At 34.9% G+C, this 16,257-nt stretch overlaps 1 protein-coding gene across 1 annotated transcript in view; it reads right to left on the minus strand.

Moving 5' to 3' along the window:
- Nucleotides 1-16,257, minus strand: part of LOC132543471 (xanthine dehydrogenase/oxidase-like) — a 45,518-nt gene that overhangs the window by 13,966 nt on the left and 15,295 nt on the right. The window contains exons 15-23 of the mRNA XM_060206977.1: nt 13,982-14,135; nt 13,688-13,868; nt 11,528-11,706; nt 10,020-10,139; nt 8,191-8,415; nt 3,238-3,301; nt 2,769-2,838; nt 1,479-1,566; nt 374-460 (exon numbers count right to left, since the gene is read on the minus strand). Of these exons, the coding sequence (XP_060062960.1) occupies nt 374-460; nt 1,479-1,566; nt 2,769-2,838; nt 3,238-3,301; nt 8,191-8,415; nt 10,020-10,139; nt 11,528-11,706; nt 13,688-13,868; nt 13,982-14,135 (1,168 nt within the window). The remainder of the gene's footprint in view (nt 1-373; nt 461-1,478; nt 1,567-2,768; nt 2,839-3,237; nt 3,302-8,190; nt 8,416-10,019; nt 10,140-11,527; nt 11,707-13,687; nt 13,869-13,981; nt 14,136-16,257) is intronic.

Genomic DNA, 16,257 nt, shown 5'->3' on the forward strand with positions numbered 1-16,257 from the left:
ATCTTTATGAAAGTGATGTAGAATTTTATGGTCGCCATAGTGATGTCATTAAAAAGATATTTTGTATCTTTTGTGTTGGTTAGTTTGCATGTGGTTCCGTTGTTGTATACCTTGTTCTCATTTGGGAACGTGACATTACTTACTTGGGTTGACCAAGATTTATATGGCGGGTGTCGTCCATAGACTCTTTGTCTTCAATTTAAGATTACTCCCGTTTAATTACCCATTTCTTTTCATGGCAACACAGCTCTGACCCTGCAATTTTCCTGCATATGTTAAGAATTTACAGGTATAAAGATTATAGATAGTATTTTACCTTACTGCTGTGCTGATTTGTCTGTAGACTGAACATTTATGGCTAGGATCGACTTACCGTGGCTGATACGTCCAGTGTATACCCAGCGTTGATATAGAAGTGGATAGATACAGCTTCCAGCTTGCCGTCACACCGGAAACCGACCTACGTAAAATGTGATAGTGTTATATTATTCACAACGAAGTGAATAAGAGTACGATATACAATAGGTACATGTACAAAATGTGATACATATCGCTATGTCAGTTGAACTTTACATGTTGACAGTTTATATTTGCTCTATAAGGATGTAGATCATACAGAAACATGATTGTATTAATATAAAAAAACAGTTCATTTGCATTTTAATCAAAACGTGGGCATCACGTCACAGGAAGTCGGAACACGTTATATTAATTTTGAAAGGTATCAATTAAACCGTTGATATCGTAGCGATTTAAGTCTCATACGAACACAAATATCCAACTAAATGTCAATTCTTCGGCAAAGCCTTGATATAATGGCTGATTATTACATATAGCACGTGCAAAAAGCGCAAAGAAAGCTGTGTAGGCCTCTCAATAGTGTTCGACTTTTTGAATGTCGTTCGGATATAGCCTGTAACATCGCGGCGAGTTCTCCTATGAAATAAGTAACCGCTGGTCGGTCGATTTGTTATCTGATGTCATTGTGCCGAGTACAACCTCTTATTTCACAAGCACTAGTTCCTTGATGCTCGTTCCGCCTTCAAATCAGGGAGTAAAAGAATTTTATCACTATTAAGGTCTTACAACTTGATGACAATTATGTGTTCTCATAGTTTTAACACTAGTTTTCCAAATTTAAATACTCAAGTAAATATAATATAAATTCGCTGTAACATCCCCACCTACCTAATTTATACGGAAATAAAAATATGTATTAACCCGAAATCCGCTTCAGCAACAAACAAGACTTCTTTTCTCTTATAATTAGGGAGTTCAAAGGTTTACAGCCACCATCAGTGATCGTGATGTATAGTATAATTAATACCAAATCGAGGCTATTGGAGTGAAAGAAGAAGCCGTGCACAATGAGACGAACGGAAGTCAGTAGTCGTTTTCAGTTTTACGTTGTATGTTGTCGTTCACTACGTTTTACTGGTTTTATTGTTTGACTGATAAATGCATCTTAAGTAGCCTACCTTATATTTTGACAAAAATGGATGACGTTTGCCGGTGGTTTTGAAATCGGTCGTCCTATCCATGATCATACGAACTGGTTTTCCCAATCTGCGAAACAAATGATGACGTTTTATCCTGTTGGGAAACCACGAATGTACAGACTATTTTTGTCTTGTTTGATCAGTCTCATAAAACGATAATTTCTAGTAGGATGATTATTGAGTTAACTTCCATAATGTTTCTCCATCGTGTAACCTTGAGTATCAGACGTACAATATATTGTTGCACGATTGATGAGGAGCTCGAGGAATCTTTTCGTGTTTTGTACAATTTCCCGAGATGTCTTGGTATTTTCGAGAAAATATAACAAAAAAAAAAAAAAAACAAAACAAAACAAAACAAAACAAAACAAACCCCCCCCCCCCCCCCCAAAAAAAAAAAAAAATCTCATTATCATATTTTGTTTTAATTGTTTGATATATAAATGTGATAACTTTTTCAGCCATTGAGATGTTGATCTTTTCAGGACCTTTCTGTGATCAATATGTCGACTAGATTTTAAACCTTCTGTTACCCTACATGTTAATTCTACCTGCTCCCACGTTGTGTGATTGCAGATTTATTGAGATCTGTATTTTCCTTCCTTTCTAAAGATTGTTTTTAATCTTTCACAGTTTATACTAGCTACTGCCTCACCTTGCCTCCAGGTGAGTGGTTTTACCTGTGAGGAAGATGTTGGGTACTGTACCCAGGCCAACATATAACAAATTCTTTTACAAATGTCTTGATCACTTTCTTACTGGGGTTATGCAACATCTTGTTTGCTCGTTGTCTGTCATGTAACTGATGTATGGGCCTGCAATAGTGTGCTTCAGTGAGGTAGCACTATAAAGGCAGCTTCCGTTCCGCACTATTACAAGGGGGTTTATGTTGAAACCTCCCAAAAAACACGCACGCACAACACACGTGTACACCTTTAATGACTATTAATAGGATGCTACATAAAATAAACTATACCTGGAATGTTAATGATGTTTTAATCAAACATCATTTATCCATTCGAATGCAAATCTGTTTTATTATACAAGCATATAAACGATCACCCGAAAGAACAAATTTTGAAAAATCGACGTCTTTTTTTTAACGCCACGATTGATTGGCCAATATGGCGATGAAAAAATCATTAAAGAAAAGAGTCATTAGTGAATCGTGCTATACATTTCAAGAAGTATTTGTTATACCATGTTTCATAGCGTATGCTGTCTGAACAGTTTATGAAAATTATATTTTTGTTCATGCAAATGTTATACCTGTGTGCTGCTATCGCGGCAAAGCCAAACATCAGAGGGGTGCGATACTCTCTTCCACCAAATCCGCCACCTTAAATATCAAATACAAACCTAGAGTATTATTAAGCGATGTTAAACACACTCGCACGTACGAACGCACAGAAAAAAGGGATGTCATAAGGAAAGTTCATAGTTATTGGAAATGATACACACCGATATCAGTGCACAGACGCAAAATCCTGTTAAAAATACTACGTGAAAAAAAACGGGGCATAGACACGATGACAACAAACAGGAAACTTCAACCACAACTTGTCATGACAGGATTTTCGATAAATTATAATCATATTTCAAACAACGATATCTTAAAATTCCGACCATGACCTTTAAAATACTTCATCGGAAGACTCAAAGCTTTCTGTCCTGTTTAGTGGAAATGTAAGGCATTATGCGTCTTAACATTGTAATACGCCGGATTTATATCACTCACCAAGTCTCTTCTGTCGCACGACGATTCTGTTCCTTGGTATACCAAGAATCCGCGAAGCTGACGTCTGTCAAAGTAAAATGATGTTATAAGCGTATTCATAGAGGAAAACTGTAACTAATTTCCAGTCCCGTAAAAAAATTGTCGAAAATATGCTATAGATTTATATATAAAGGTTTCGAAGTTTGATCATTTCAATTACACTATTTTCAAAAAAGTCTTACATGTACGTAATAGAGTCTTTGTTGCCATGGTAACTATGTGTATATACGCAAGTTTTTCTGCACGTCACAATATAAACGCCTATGATTTGACACATGTTCTAGAACCGTGACTATTCAACATATAGGAGGCTTCTAATTAGTCATAATTGAAAATTTACCCGATCATACTGAAAATGAATACATAAAGTTTTTTTTAGAATTGTAAATACAGTAATAGTACCAAAGCCGAAACATCCGATGCAATTTAGGTGCCATGGTAACCAAATGAAACCTACGACTACAGGGATCTTGTCCACACTTCTCTTAAACATTAGAACCAATTTCAAACTATAGAGAAATATCATTGGCTATATGTAGATGTGCAAACAATTTCAAGTATTGTTGTTATGGAAACGAATATACATGGAAACAGTTTTTCAAAATGTTGGTGATCTCTGCTTGCCATGATATCGAAACGAAGTGTTATGACTGGAAAGCAATCTTTTCCAGACTGCTACTCCTTACCTTGTAGGTGTAAGTTGTGGACCGAATTAAATGAAACTGCTTGCGAATATGAGAAACTATATTTATATGTGTTAGCACTTTTTTATACCCTTGCATCCTTGGATTTCGATAAAAATTGCGCGTGGGAAACAATGGACGTACAACGTTCCTAATTATCTGAAATATAAAGTATGTTCTTAGATTTTAAGTGCAAATGCGGCATTGTCATGGTCTGTTTTCTTTGAAAATCCATCAAAAAAGGCAATTTAAACGCATTTATCAGCAGTTTTTTTATATCCGATCATCGAACGTTAACTCGCTCATGAGTAAATCATAGATATGCTACAAATATCAATGTGTCAGTCTCCGATATGTAGGCTGTGTAACAAGAAACTGTATCTCTACACCAAATTTCTTGTCTATGGATTCTATAATTTTATAGATATTTGATAAAACGGTAATCCTTTTACATTTTTATTTTGATATCTATTAAGGTGCATGGATATTAATGTGCCAACCTCATAGAACTAAGTTATTTTGTACCGAATATTTCGTAATAAATTGGCATATAAAATTATATTATACAGATCAAATACATAAAACACCCATATTATAATGTGTATGGAATAATTTAGATATGCTATTTGAGATATAGAGGTAGAGTATCTGCCTCCATATACGTATCCTTTTACCTGATACATATAAAAGGACAGATAAAAGCCAGTTGCAGTCAAAATCTGGTATGGCTATAGTCTGTAATAAAGATGATAACGATATTGTCTTACCAAGACATTGCATTGTTTCTTTCAGATTCAGGCAGAATGTATTTCATTGAAAATACAAACAAGTGTGTTTGTGATTTTCTCTTTATCAAACCTGGATGACATTTCAAAACGAATTAGAATAGTTTATGGGATGGTTGGTTTTCACCAATAGAAATAATTCTTCCTTCTTTGAGAAAAAACTTCTTATTTTTACCATCTTGACAGCAGAGATGTCTTGTGACAGTGACACGAGTATCTAAGTATGGAGCTCATCTTCAGCTGGTTACAATGTTACGGCATTGTCTTTCAAACGACATTCAACAATCATATGACTCAGCGTATTTTACTTTAAGTTTTCAGAATTTTTTAGTTTGTCATTTAATAGCATTGTTTACTGCAAACTGCATTTTGGATTAAGATAAATGACGTGTACCTCAATTTGAAATAAAAAATTGTTTCTGCATTAAATGTTATGTAACATGTCTGCGTCCTGTACATATGTTCGTGTTGAGTTTTCTGTTACTATTAAAGGTCAAATAGCATAGAAGCATGTATATAAGAAACTAGAACCTTCATTACAACTCGTTAAATTCATACTAGGCTATATATAGTTATCTCTTAAATATACACGTATGTAAAATATTGCAATGAAATATCCATTTCAAACATTCCAAAAATATTTTACATAAAAATAAACAAAGATTAAAGAATAAGAAAATATAGATAAAGTTACATTTAAACTTAATCATGCGAGGATTTTATTTGTAGGTATGTTTGTTTACCTGGTATTTGATAGTGCACCATCAGCTTTTACTGCAGTTAATACCTTCTGGGAAATGTTTCATTTTGATATCTAAAAGCTCTTCACAAATTATGTCATGTTCTATATACAAAATAAAACATGAAATTTTGCTTCCCTTAAATGACTTCATATCTACTACAAATACAACCAAGAGGCCCAGAGGATCTGTATCGCTCACCTGTCTACTTAAGTCAATAATGCAAAACTTTACATTTCGTTAGAAGGAAAATATTTACCCTGATAATTCTCACCTCACAGATACAGCTTCAAATTCCCTAGGGGTGGGGACGGAGATCAAGGGTTCATCTCTTGATGTCCAGCAATGCTATTAGGTTTTAGGATGACAATATCAATGACTTATAGATATAATCTGTCCTGCATTGGGACCATACACCAGGTGAAATTATCAGTTATGACTGTGTTTATCTGCTGATGCTCAGCAATGCTACAGTTTTTTTCAGTTGGGGTTATAACTGTTTCAAAGAACCAAAGATCAAAATGAATTGGTGATGGTGCAAAGCGATGATATGAAAATGAACTAAATCTACTTGGGGTAAGATTTCTCTGCTGTTGGGCTTCCTCACACAATCTGAGCCCACGGGGTGGAAACCTATGCTTTATACAAAACTGATTTCCCTTTTGTGCCCGTCCATATGGCCCTATTGGGACGAGACCTACCGTTTATACAAAATTGATTTCCCTTCACCCAAACATGCTTCAGACCAATTTTGGACAATATCCTGCAATTCCTGAAGAGCAAGATAGACTTTAAAGACATTGGTTTTCCCTATTGGACCGCAGGGGGCCAAGAACCGGGTATGGGCAGACCCACCATTTACACAAAATTGCTTTCTTTATCTCGGAGGGGGCTTCATGCCAAATGTGATTAAAATCAGTCTTTCATATTGTGGAAGGTGACAGATGACGAAAACCGGACGACGGACGCCGTAATATACCTATAACTCCTATAACTAAAAACCATTATTTTCTTCTGATCATCGACTTGCCTAGGTATAGGCACTGCATACATTTGAAAGGTTAGTTTTCTGTTTAAGTTGTGTTATTACTTATGCTATTACAAATGAAACAAGATCAATTTACTTCATATGCACACACGTAGATATTCAACAAAATGTTTTTATTTGTACATTATGAAGATTTCAGTAGAAGAAATAATATTTTCTACATAACGTACATTAGGATCTACTGTAATACGAATAAGATTATTAATCGATGGTTTTGGAGCTTAGAAAAAGCAGCTCTAGTGTCATGAAGAGCATATCCGGAATTTCGTCCTGGCACCCCGCGTATGTTAGTGGCGCCATGCGCAGAACAATGTAAACAAGACAACAGTCGTGGCTCGTTAATGCAAAATCGAACCATTAAAAAAACTGACATCTTTACTATATGAAAGGGAGAAGTGCAAGTAAGAAGGACTTCAAAATGTCCGTTTCACAACCGTGTGATTTGTGATAGGAACATTTTTGCACATTTCGAAAGGGTCTTGAAGAAAATTTTGGATGCTTTGTACAATAAATCAGTGTTGAATGAATACTTAGATTACTTACATAACCAGTGACAATTCCTGCATATTTCATTCGCAAGGGTCGACGGACACTTTTTCCGTAAAAGGTATTAATTTGGGAAGCGTCACGTTAAACAATTTCCAACGATGAGTAGCGGGGATATTATTTATTCCTAGGATGACTGTTATTGTTCTACTACTTTTTACGTAGTCTCCGTTTATATATTTCTCCTATTTGCCTAGTTTATTTGTATTTCAGTTTAGATTATGATTTTTTATTCATGTTGGTACGTTTTTATCCATAATGATATCTTTTATATTCGGTTCTGCTCTGTAATTATATATGTTCAGTATCTCCAGTTAATGGATTGATTATATCCATGCTGAGGCCGTAATTTTATGACAACACATTTGTATACGAACGTGTCCATAGCAACGCAATTATTTTCTTTCCTTTTTGCTTTCGACTCTGATGAAATACTTTTCCCGGATTTACGTTTGTTATGTATTTCTAAATGCAAAGATGTGATGTCCCGTTATGTTGGTGGGTGGCAGATATTTGACATTTGTTTGAGACCAGTCATTTTGCCATTCAGGGGTCCAGGTTCCAGGGGCAAAACCCGGCAGGGAGTTGATGCGGAGAACAAGAGCCTCCATAAGCTGTAAGCTGAACAGAAATACGAATGGTGTTGCAAATGAAAATGATATTTATGCAGCAATGTATTTACTTTGTACGTAAATGCATCCTATAGAATTAAAATGTTCTTTAATCGTCCTTTAAAATCTCGCATTACTCGATCTCTTTATGTACAAAATGCCCCGGTCAGTAGCTGTGCAAATTCCGTTTTAGGACTGCGCGATCGGTAAGATTCACCAATGGGATTGTTGTAGTAAATATATGTTCAACATACACTGTGATCTGATACTAGAACATTTCATAGTTGGAATACATTAGTGTTTTCATCGTTAGTACTAATGTCGTAATTGCTCAATGGATGCAATTTTCTCCTTTAATTGATATAGAAACTTGTTTGCTATAACTGATGTAGACTTAGCTTTATACGTATCTGTTATATATGAACTTCATTTTATGAACTATTTTGATGGTATATCTCATTTTGACAAATATGAAACTATAAATGTTGTACAAATGATTACCTGGCAGAACGTTGGTGCTTGAGATGTGGTAAATATTTCAATTTCTCCTGATTCATTTTTCGGTACAACAACTGCTCCGCTCGGCTCTAGGTAGAAATGCTCTTGGTAACCCGATCTCACCTGTCCCTCTTTCACAATGTCACAATATGGGAAATGTTTGTCTGGGTCTCCACAGTCTATTGGGTGTGAGGAATAGTCAAAAAAGGAACCGGCTGCAACGGCGTCCTGCAATAGATTATATAGAATGGTTAATATCACAGTTTGTATTATCAAATACATATGACCAAAATAATTTCCATGCTTATGATGCTTCTAGTACCTTTTTCTGTATTTTTTAACCATCACTGTTTTCTACTTTGGTATACAAAAGATCATTATACAATCCAAAACGTGTGTTGATTTCTTACAATCACACCATTTGCCTGATGAAGGTGACCATGTAGATGTCACACTTTAGCTTTCTACTTGTTGTTTTACAAATAATCAGAAATCTTGCTGAAGTTCAGTCTTTTTACATTTTGCACAAAACGTTACTCGTTTGTATTGACATTATCCCATGTAATATGAATTCCAACTTAGTTGTACATTAAATTCTTAAAGAATTTTCTTATGACATTTTGAGAAATGTTTTTCCTGCCGGCTACTGTTTTGACAGCATAGTTGAAGGCCTGATTTGTTGCTAAAGTAGTTTAGCTCTATAAAGTCTATAGTAGATTTTAACAAAATTTTGTAGAAATAATCGACACAAATCAAATTTAAAATTCATGAATTCCGATTTAGTGTACCACTTTTCCACATTTTTAGCATCCGTTAACAAATATATCAGTTTGTTCCTTCATCTTTGAAAAACTGGCTATTCAGGTAAAAATAAAAGCACGTGCTGTGAGATTATAGGAGTTTTCTGCTTTATCGACAACACCGATCATATCACGCTTGGTTAATCCAAGTAAGTTAGGTATCACATCCAAATGAGAAAAGATTAACAACAAAAGAAGGAAAAATCACACTTAAGAACATCAGGTCACAGCTTCACATGGCACCAGGAAACTGAACTTCAAAATTCAGAACAATTTTATGTGTGTATTTTCCATGATGTCGTCAAATTGTTCATTTGTATTTGATCATTTATTATAATACGTTATTATTCAAATGTTTTGTACCTGAGTTTGAGGCGTTTATGTTTGCAATGAACTGAACATTTTATGTCCAACTGTCAGGTCACAGACTTGAAATCGAACATGTTTTCATTAAATGGTAAATTACATCACTTATCAAACTAGTAACTTGTTTTCAGTGTAATAACCCATTATTGTTTTGTTATGACTATACGGTAAGAGTAATTACTACTTGTGGGACAAAACGTTACCATTGTTACAATATAGACGTCCTAACGTCATAGTGGCCTTTGAATTTTAACTTCATGAGGTACAAAATAACAGTAAAATATCACTTATGAGATTTCATATTTGTCTAATAAAATGCTGTTGTTTTAGGAAATATTGGCTTAGTATCCATATTATCTGAGAAATGGAATCTTTAATAATTATAAGTTCTTACAATATTATACAACTCATCTTGATTTTTTTCATAACACTGCTCATGAGACATGGTCAAATAAACAATAATGAAGACTCGTTTACTAAAACAGTGAAAAAAAATAAAAATAAAAAAAAAAAAAAAAAATAGAAATATAAACCCTAAGTGGTGGTAAATATCATTACTCAAGTGCCTAATAAAACTCGAGTTCCTGTTTAAATTACGAAATCTTAGGACCGAGAAGATATGGTTTGACATTATAATGTATATATGTCTATCTACAAATCATTTACCTCATTTGTGATTATGCATGGTAGATCTAGATACATGATCTTCACAAGGTCTGCTGCCGTCTTTGCGTACTGTTCAGATGAAGCTACAATTGCACATATAACCTGACCGACACAAAACACCTGTTACGAAAGAAACACAGAACAGAAATCAAATGTTTAGATCAGTTGACGCTCACAACTGGGATATTATATAACATTTTTAAATATATCCTAATCTTATCTTGTACAGATATAGAATATAGTTAAAACATATCTTCAGTGATAACAAATATATTTCACCAGTGTGTGCAATATTTTATTATCTTTTACAGTGAAAGTATTGATAAATGTATGTTCCATCAACCATCCTACAATGATAACACAAGACATATGAAATCTTATATATTTTTTGTTAAGTAACTTTTTTTGGAAGGCTGATGTCATTAATGCTTTTATGATCTATTATTAGTGTTGTGTACGGTCTTTGCAATATTTTTACCACTTATTGAAAAAAAAAAACTAATATGGCATCATAAACATAAACCAAACTCAAATTCAATAAAATTATGACAAACTAAGAACAAGATAATGATTTACACGGAAACTTCTGCGAAAGTGCAAGGAGAATAAGACCAGGTGTTCGGGAAGAGTAAGCGTCTTCTGCTTCACCGACGATACCCGCCATGTAAACCTTGGTCAATCCAAGTAAGTAATGTCACGTTCTCAAATGAGAACAATGTATACACCAACGTAACCAACAAGCAAACTAAGCTAAACAAAAACAGGTCAGCCATCAGAGGGACAAAGTTAGTTCCCATAGGTATCCTAATAGTCTTAATTCACAATCATATATCCATACAGTCGTTTTTTAAAAGAAGAGGGTGTTAAAGATTCAACAAAAACTCTTTGTAGTGCTTAAAATTCCACTTGAGTAAACAGTATCACAATAAGACTGTAACCCAGATTTCATAGTACTTAGAACGGTGGTTAGTAGTTTAAACAAAGACTTGGTTGAGCCAGATATAAAGGTTGTTTATATGGATTCTTGTGAAGTTTCGCGATCCAATATTAATTGGGAAGGTCGTTATCATTATCAAAGGCAATCTAAATAATTGTAATACCGAAGCATGTTTAGCTAGTATTTAATCTTTTGAAAAAATAGAATAATATATAGATGGGGTTCCCTTCGTTATCACGCAAGGCCTGTTCGTTTTGTATACAGGTAATGTAATAATGTTTGCAGACAAGGATAAAGTTATTGGACGCCTTTTCTATGTTTATGGCTATCAACATTCCCATATCTACCAAATCTAAACAACAATTTCTAAACTAATTGTTTTCATCTCTAAAATCAAGTTTCAAAGCTTGCGAACAGTCATGTTTAAGGGTTTCTTTCTGATCAGCTGTCAGCATTTATAAACTTTAATGGTTCGCGGCATCAAGCCAAATCATCGACAAGATTAGACTGTAAAACAGTATTAGACATACATTCGGCGTAAGACTAGGAGAGAAACAAGGCAACAACTTACTTCGTTTTCAGCAAACAACGGTTCGTCCTGAAGAATGAGCCCCCACTTATTTTCACCTGGAACTGATGATGCATCTAAGAAGTCTACAACACCTGGTGATGCGATGGCAAGGCTCTTGTCTATGGACAATATTTGAGCATGCGCTCTTGTGCTGAATACTGGCTGAACGTACAGCTCATCTGTACACATAGAAAATGATACATCTAACATCAGCATGAAAAAACTATGCTCAGTCACAGTTTTTGGTCTATAGTAACGAAAGTATGTTTACTCAGTACAAGAATGTTAAAGATATTTGGACACATTTCAGGTTTTGTTAAATAATATGACACCAAAATCCTAATAGCAATGACAACCAGACGGTGTAGTTCAAATAGGCACCGACACCTGTGTTTGGCTGTTGCAAGCTCTCGTTACGCATAAGAATGAATCTCTTATGAGAGGATGGTCACGTGGCACGTGTGACGTCAAAATAGGTCATCAACTGACTGGGTCTAACAAGGGAACAAAAGTGTAGAGACAGCGAGATATTCTACTTTAACTAATCACTATACATCGTTATGCAAAACTTAAGCAAATAAAAATGTTTGAATAAAACCAAATTATTGTAAAATCCACATCGACTGATCATGAGTCGGCGATATTCAATAATATATGTCTCCGAATACATGATCCTGGTAAGAACAGCTGTTATTGTTTCTATGATATATAACACGGGGATATATGGCGTCCAAGATTGTTTTGCTTTCAAGTTGTCAGTTTAGGAAGTGAAAAAATGTTATTTACGCACGTACACATGACACGTGTTGTCAGTTCTATATGTGTGTAATCTTGTTAACCATCGTTACATAACCATGATAATTATGCGGATATCCAGGACTATTTGATAAAAAAAAAATATATGAATCCCAGCGGTTATTCAGTAAAAACGATTGAGTGATGAATGTCGAGTACTTTTAGAAATGATTTAATACAAATTTAAAAATTTTATCTCGGAGACAGGTTGAAATAGTTGATTGATATAGGTATGGGTGGACAAGTGGGACGAGCTATTGTGTATCATGCCAGAAAACTGGACATCGAACACGTTCCGTTTGATAGCATTGTCATTTTACCAGGTTCATAAAAGAAACAAACAACCATTTGATACCTGAATGGTAAATTACAAACACGACGACTAAACAGTACAGAAAAAGACCACCTTCCTTCATTTTCGATGTCGTTTGTCTCGGGTATTCATTTGAACAGATACGGGCCTGGTTCTCCTTTTTAACCACTTCAATTATCATGAAACAATAACAAATTTGATTTCGTCTTTAAAAGTTTAACAAGAAGGACGCAAGTGAAAACCACATGTTAGTAAATTAAAGATAGATACAGTAAAGCCAAACTAAAGTAAGAACATATATTGAGATATTAAAAAAGTTAATCGTTTTTCTCCAGATTTCTGATTTAGTGTATTGATCATCAGTTTGACTCCCATGTGTTGTCGATAAGTATATATCCGCCCGTTGCCACAGTAATGTAATAAGAAATAATGACCCGTTTTTATAATTGCATGTAGCCGTTTCCAGTTGTGGCATACCATTCAAAACAAATTTGGAAAGAAAGAGAAAACTATTTTCGCGGTCATACATCATTATGCAAAAAATACTTTATACAATGGAAAAGTTTCACTTTAAAACGATTTTAACATTTGTCAATGAATATAGGTGTGAGTTGTGTAGTAGTGTCGTATTGATAACAGTGTTGTCATCGCCGAAGTAAACTTTGACAACACGCGTCACGTGACTTCGTTTCGCATTCAAAATATGGATATTCAGCATACTAGGCCTAAGGGAACAACTATTGCGATCGTTTGTGTGCCGAGAGAGGCGGGATACCACGAAAAACATACATTATCATATATTTTTATGATGAAATAGAGCAATATGAAAATCATGGCCAAAACAGGTTTCTGTTAACTTTATTCGGTTAACCTGCCATTTGCTGTCCGAAACGAAAACGTTAATATATCATTCATGATTTGTTTTAACATGAGACGTAAATGAACAATAGAGAGTACAGAGAAATTAGAAAAGACTATCATACGCATGTGTTATAATGTGGTATACTGAAAATGAGATGTCACTGGAAATAATTGGTTTTATAGTAAATTACCTTCAAATCGCGGCATGTCATCCAGAAACCGAGCCTGTCCTGTTACAATTGCAGGCGCACCAACCAAAGGAATGCAGCGTCCAACAACGTCTTGTGATGGTTGTCCAGGTGATGGCGCTTGAAACAACTGTTGACCTTCGCAAGGTTTCCAAACAAGACCATTTATATCCTCTTTCTTGTTCTGTTGTAATAATTATGATGAAGTGATTTGCGTTTACTATTAATAACCTAATGCCATCAAAAGCGTCAAATAGATAAGCGTAAATTTTGCATGCCTCTCCTAACATTACTTACATGGTTAAGCTTGTTTTGTATCTCTCTCCAGAATTTGATCAGGAAACCACATGCCACATGCTGCTTGTAGGTGCTGGCCATACCGTTTGATTCTGTATATAGCTCGCGTTTAATTTCATCACACACCAAACCAAGTGTATTGTCGTCAAGATACCTATAGATGGGAAACATTTGCAAATTCAACAAGTCTATTATACGTTATTATTCGAAATGGAAATGAGATCACTGTAACGACCGCAAACTTTTCTTATAATATCATCAGCCAGCATCACTCGAAACCTTCTGTGATGAGCTTGTCAGTTGACGACATCTTGCACGAAAATCGTGATACTTGGAACAGACTCTTGAACATCGAATCAACTTCGATATGTTAACACCATGTTGGAGATGCAGGGGTGTTGATATCTGGAAAGGGAAAATTCACCTTAGGGAAACTGAAATATCATGTTTATACAGCTAAATGGGAGGCTGTCTGTGTTGGTTTCGTTATAGGAAATCACGAAAATAAGGTGCTAATGCAGAAATGTCTGCCATGTCCTTGATTTCCAATTCTGGATGGTATGTGCTAGGGACTTGGTAATTAAACATCTTATTATTTAAAACCAAGACATCAACAATATATCTGAAAGTGATTTCGATGTACTTTGTAAAGTCATTGTGACCCTTTTTGATAGATCTTTGATAAAGGCTCTTATGATAATAAAAACAGGTTAGCCAACAGAGTGACTTCCCATAGGTATGCCAATAGTCTGAAGGAAGACCTTACCACCAAACTCGACGGTGATGTTTTCAATCAGATTCTCGATTATTTTATGATTTTGCCCATCGTATGTTTAACGAAAAATGCCTATGTATGACCCATAACCATACATTTTGCACTGTATTTCAAAGTTCCGGGAAAGGAGCTCTCATAACAAGAGACAGAAGGCGTTCTTTCAGTCCAGCTTGTAGTTTGGTGTTGTTGTGGAAAAATCCAATGTTCATATACAAGAAATATTTTAGAAGTTTTAATCGATTTTTTTAGTTTAAATCTCCGTTAAATCCAGTCAACATCCAGAAATGGTAAACTCATATAGGTAAATTGAAATCGTCACGCTCATTACACAGCTTAATGGAAGGCTGTCCATGTTGGTTTCGTTGTGGAAGAGGTAAAGTGGCTGATGTTGAAGAATCTGTGGCGTCTTAGATTTCACATTGTGGAGGTAAATACGATGGAGTGTATTTTGTATTTTATTTCCAGATCTGGTGGATATATACGATATATAGGTCTATAGGTATCTTATTATTTAAAGACAAGACGTCACCATTAATTCTAAAAGTGAATTTGAAGGAAAACAAACACACAACCTGTTTATACCACAAGTAGATCCCTCCCCCATCCTCCTCTCTGATCTATCTAGCTACCATTGTTGGTATTGTTGATATTGTTCCTTACTATTTTTACTTTTACACCTCCTAACATGAGGGAACACCTCGAAATTCTGTCTTTCGACCGCTCCCAGATGATCCTTCCTTCACCATTGGCCGCTTGTGTGCTGCGAAGCTGTCCACCGCCGGAGCACATATCTCCACTGTTATCAAGAAGTACACACAAACCTGTATTATTGACCCAAGTACAACGTTGCATGACTTTTGACTCGAGTGTGGTTCTTTCAAACACTTATCATAAAGTTATAAACCAATAATAAAAGTTACTATTAACTAAATATCGGCCTATTTTGTCACAGCTGAATGTCGGACAAATACCTTATAAAAGTGTGACAGTATTACGAAGTCAGAAGTTTGGACAAAGATTTAGTTGAGATTTGACTACAATTTGTAAAATACTGAAAAAAATCCGGTTTACGAGGGGTTCTACTTTTCGCAAATTTAAAAAAGTAAGATAATGTTGCTGAAAGTAGATATATTCAAAGTACGAATAGAGTAACATAAAAACTTCGTTGTCTCTTCAATAAATTTGTCAAGAGTGGATTTCATTGACTTCTTATTATACAATTGTGTCCCTCTGTGTTGGGATACATCCAGAATTGTCTACTTGGGGATGACTATTTTCCCTCGGGCCTTCTAGGGAGATAATTCCGGATGTATCCCGACAAGGAGGGTCATACTTATTTTATTATTCACAAAAAATAAATAAAAAAAAAAAAATAATAAAGAATAAAAGAATGTACATAAGTGTAAATTTATAAAATAGATCATATGCAACATTTGTGTTCCGTGTTCACATTAATATTGAGATTTACTACACATCAGGTGATATAAGGTGTAAATCCTGA

Source organism: Ylistrum balloti, unplaced genomic scaffold (assembly GCF_031769215.1).
Source record: "Ylistrum balloti isolate Yb309-2 unplaced genomic scaffold, AGI_CSIRO_Ybal_v1 Utg369582, whole genome shotgun sequence".
NCBI classification, from domain to species: Eukaryota; Metazoa; Mollusca; class Bivalvia; order Pectinida; family Pectinidae; genus Ylistrum; species Ylistrum balloti.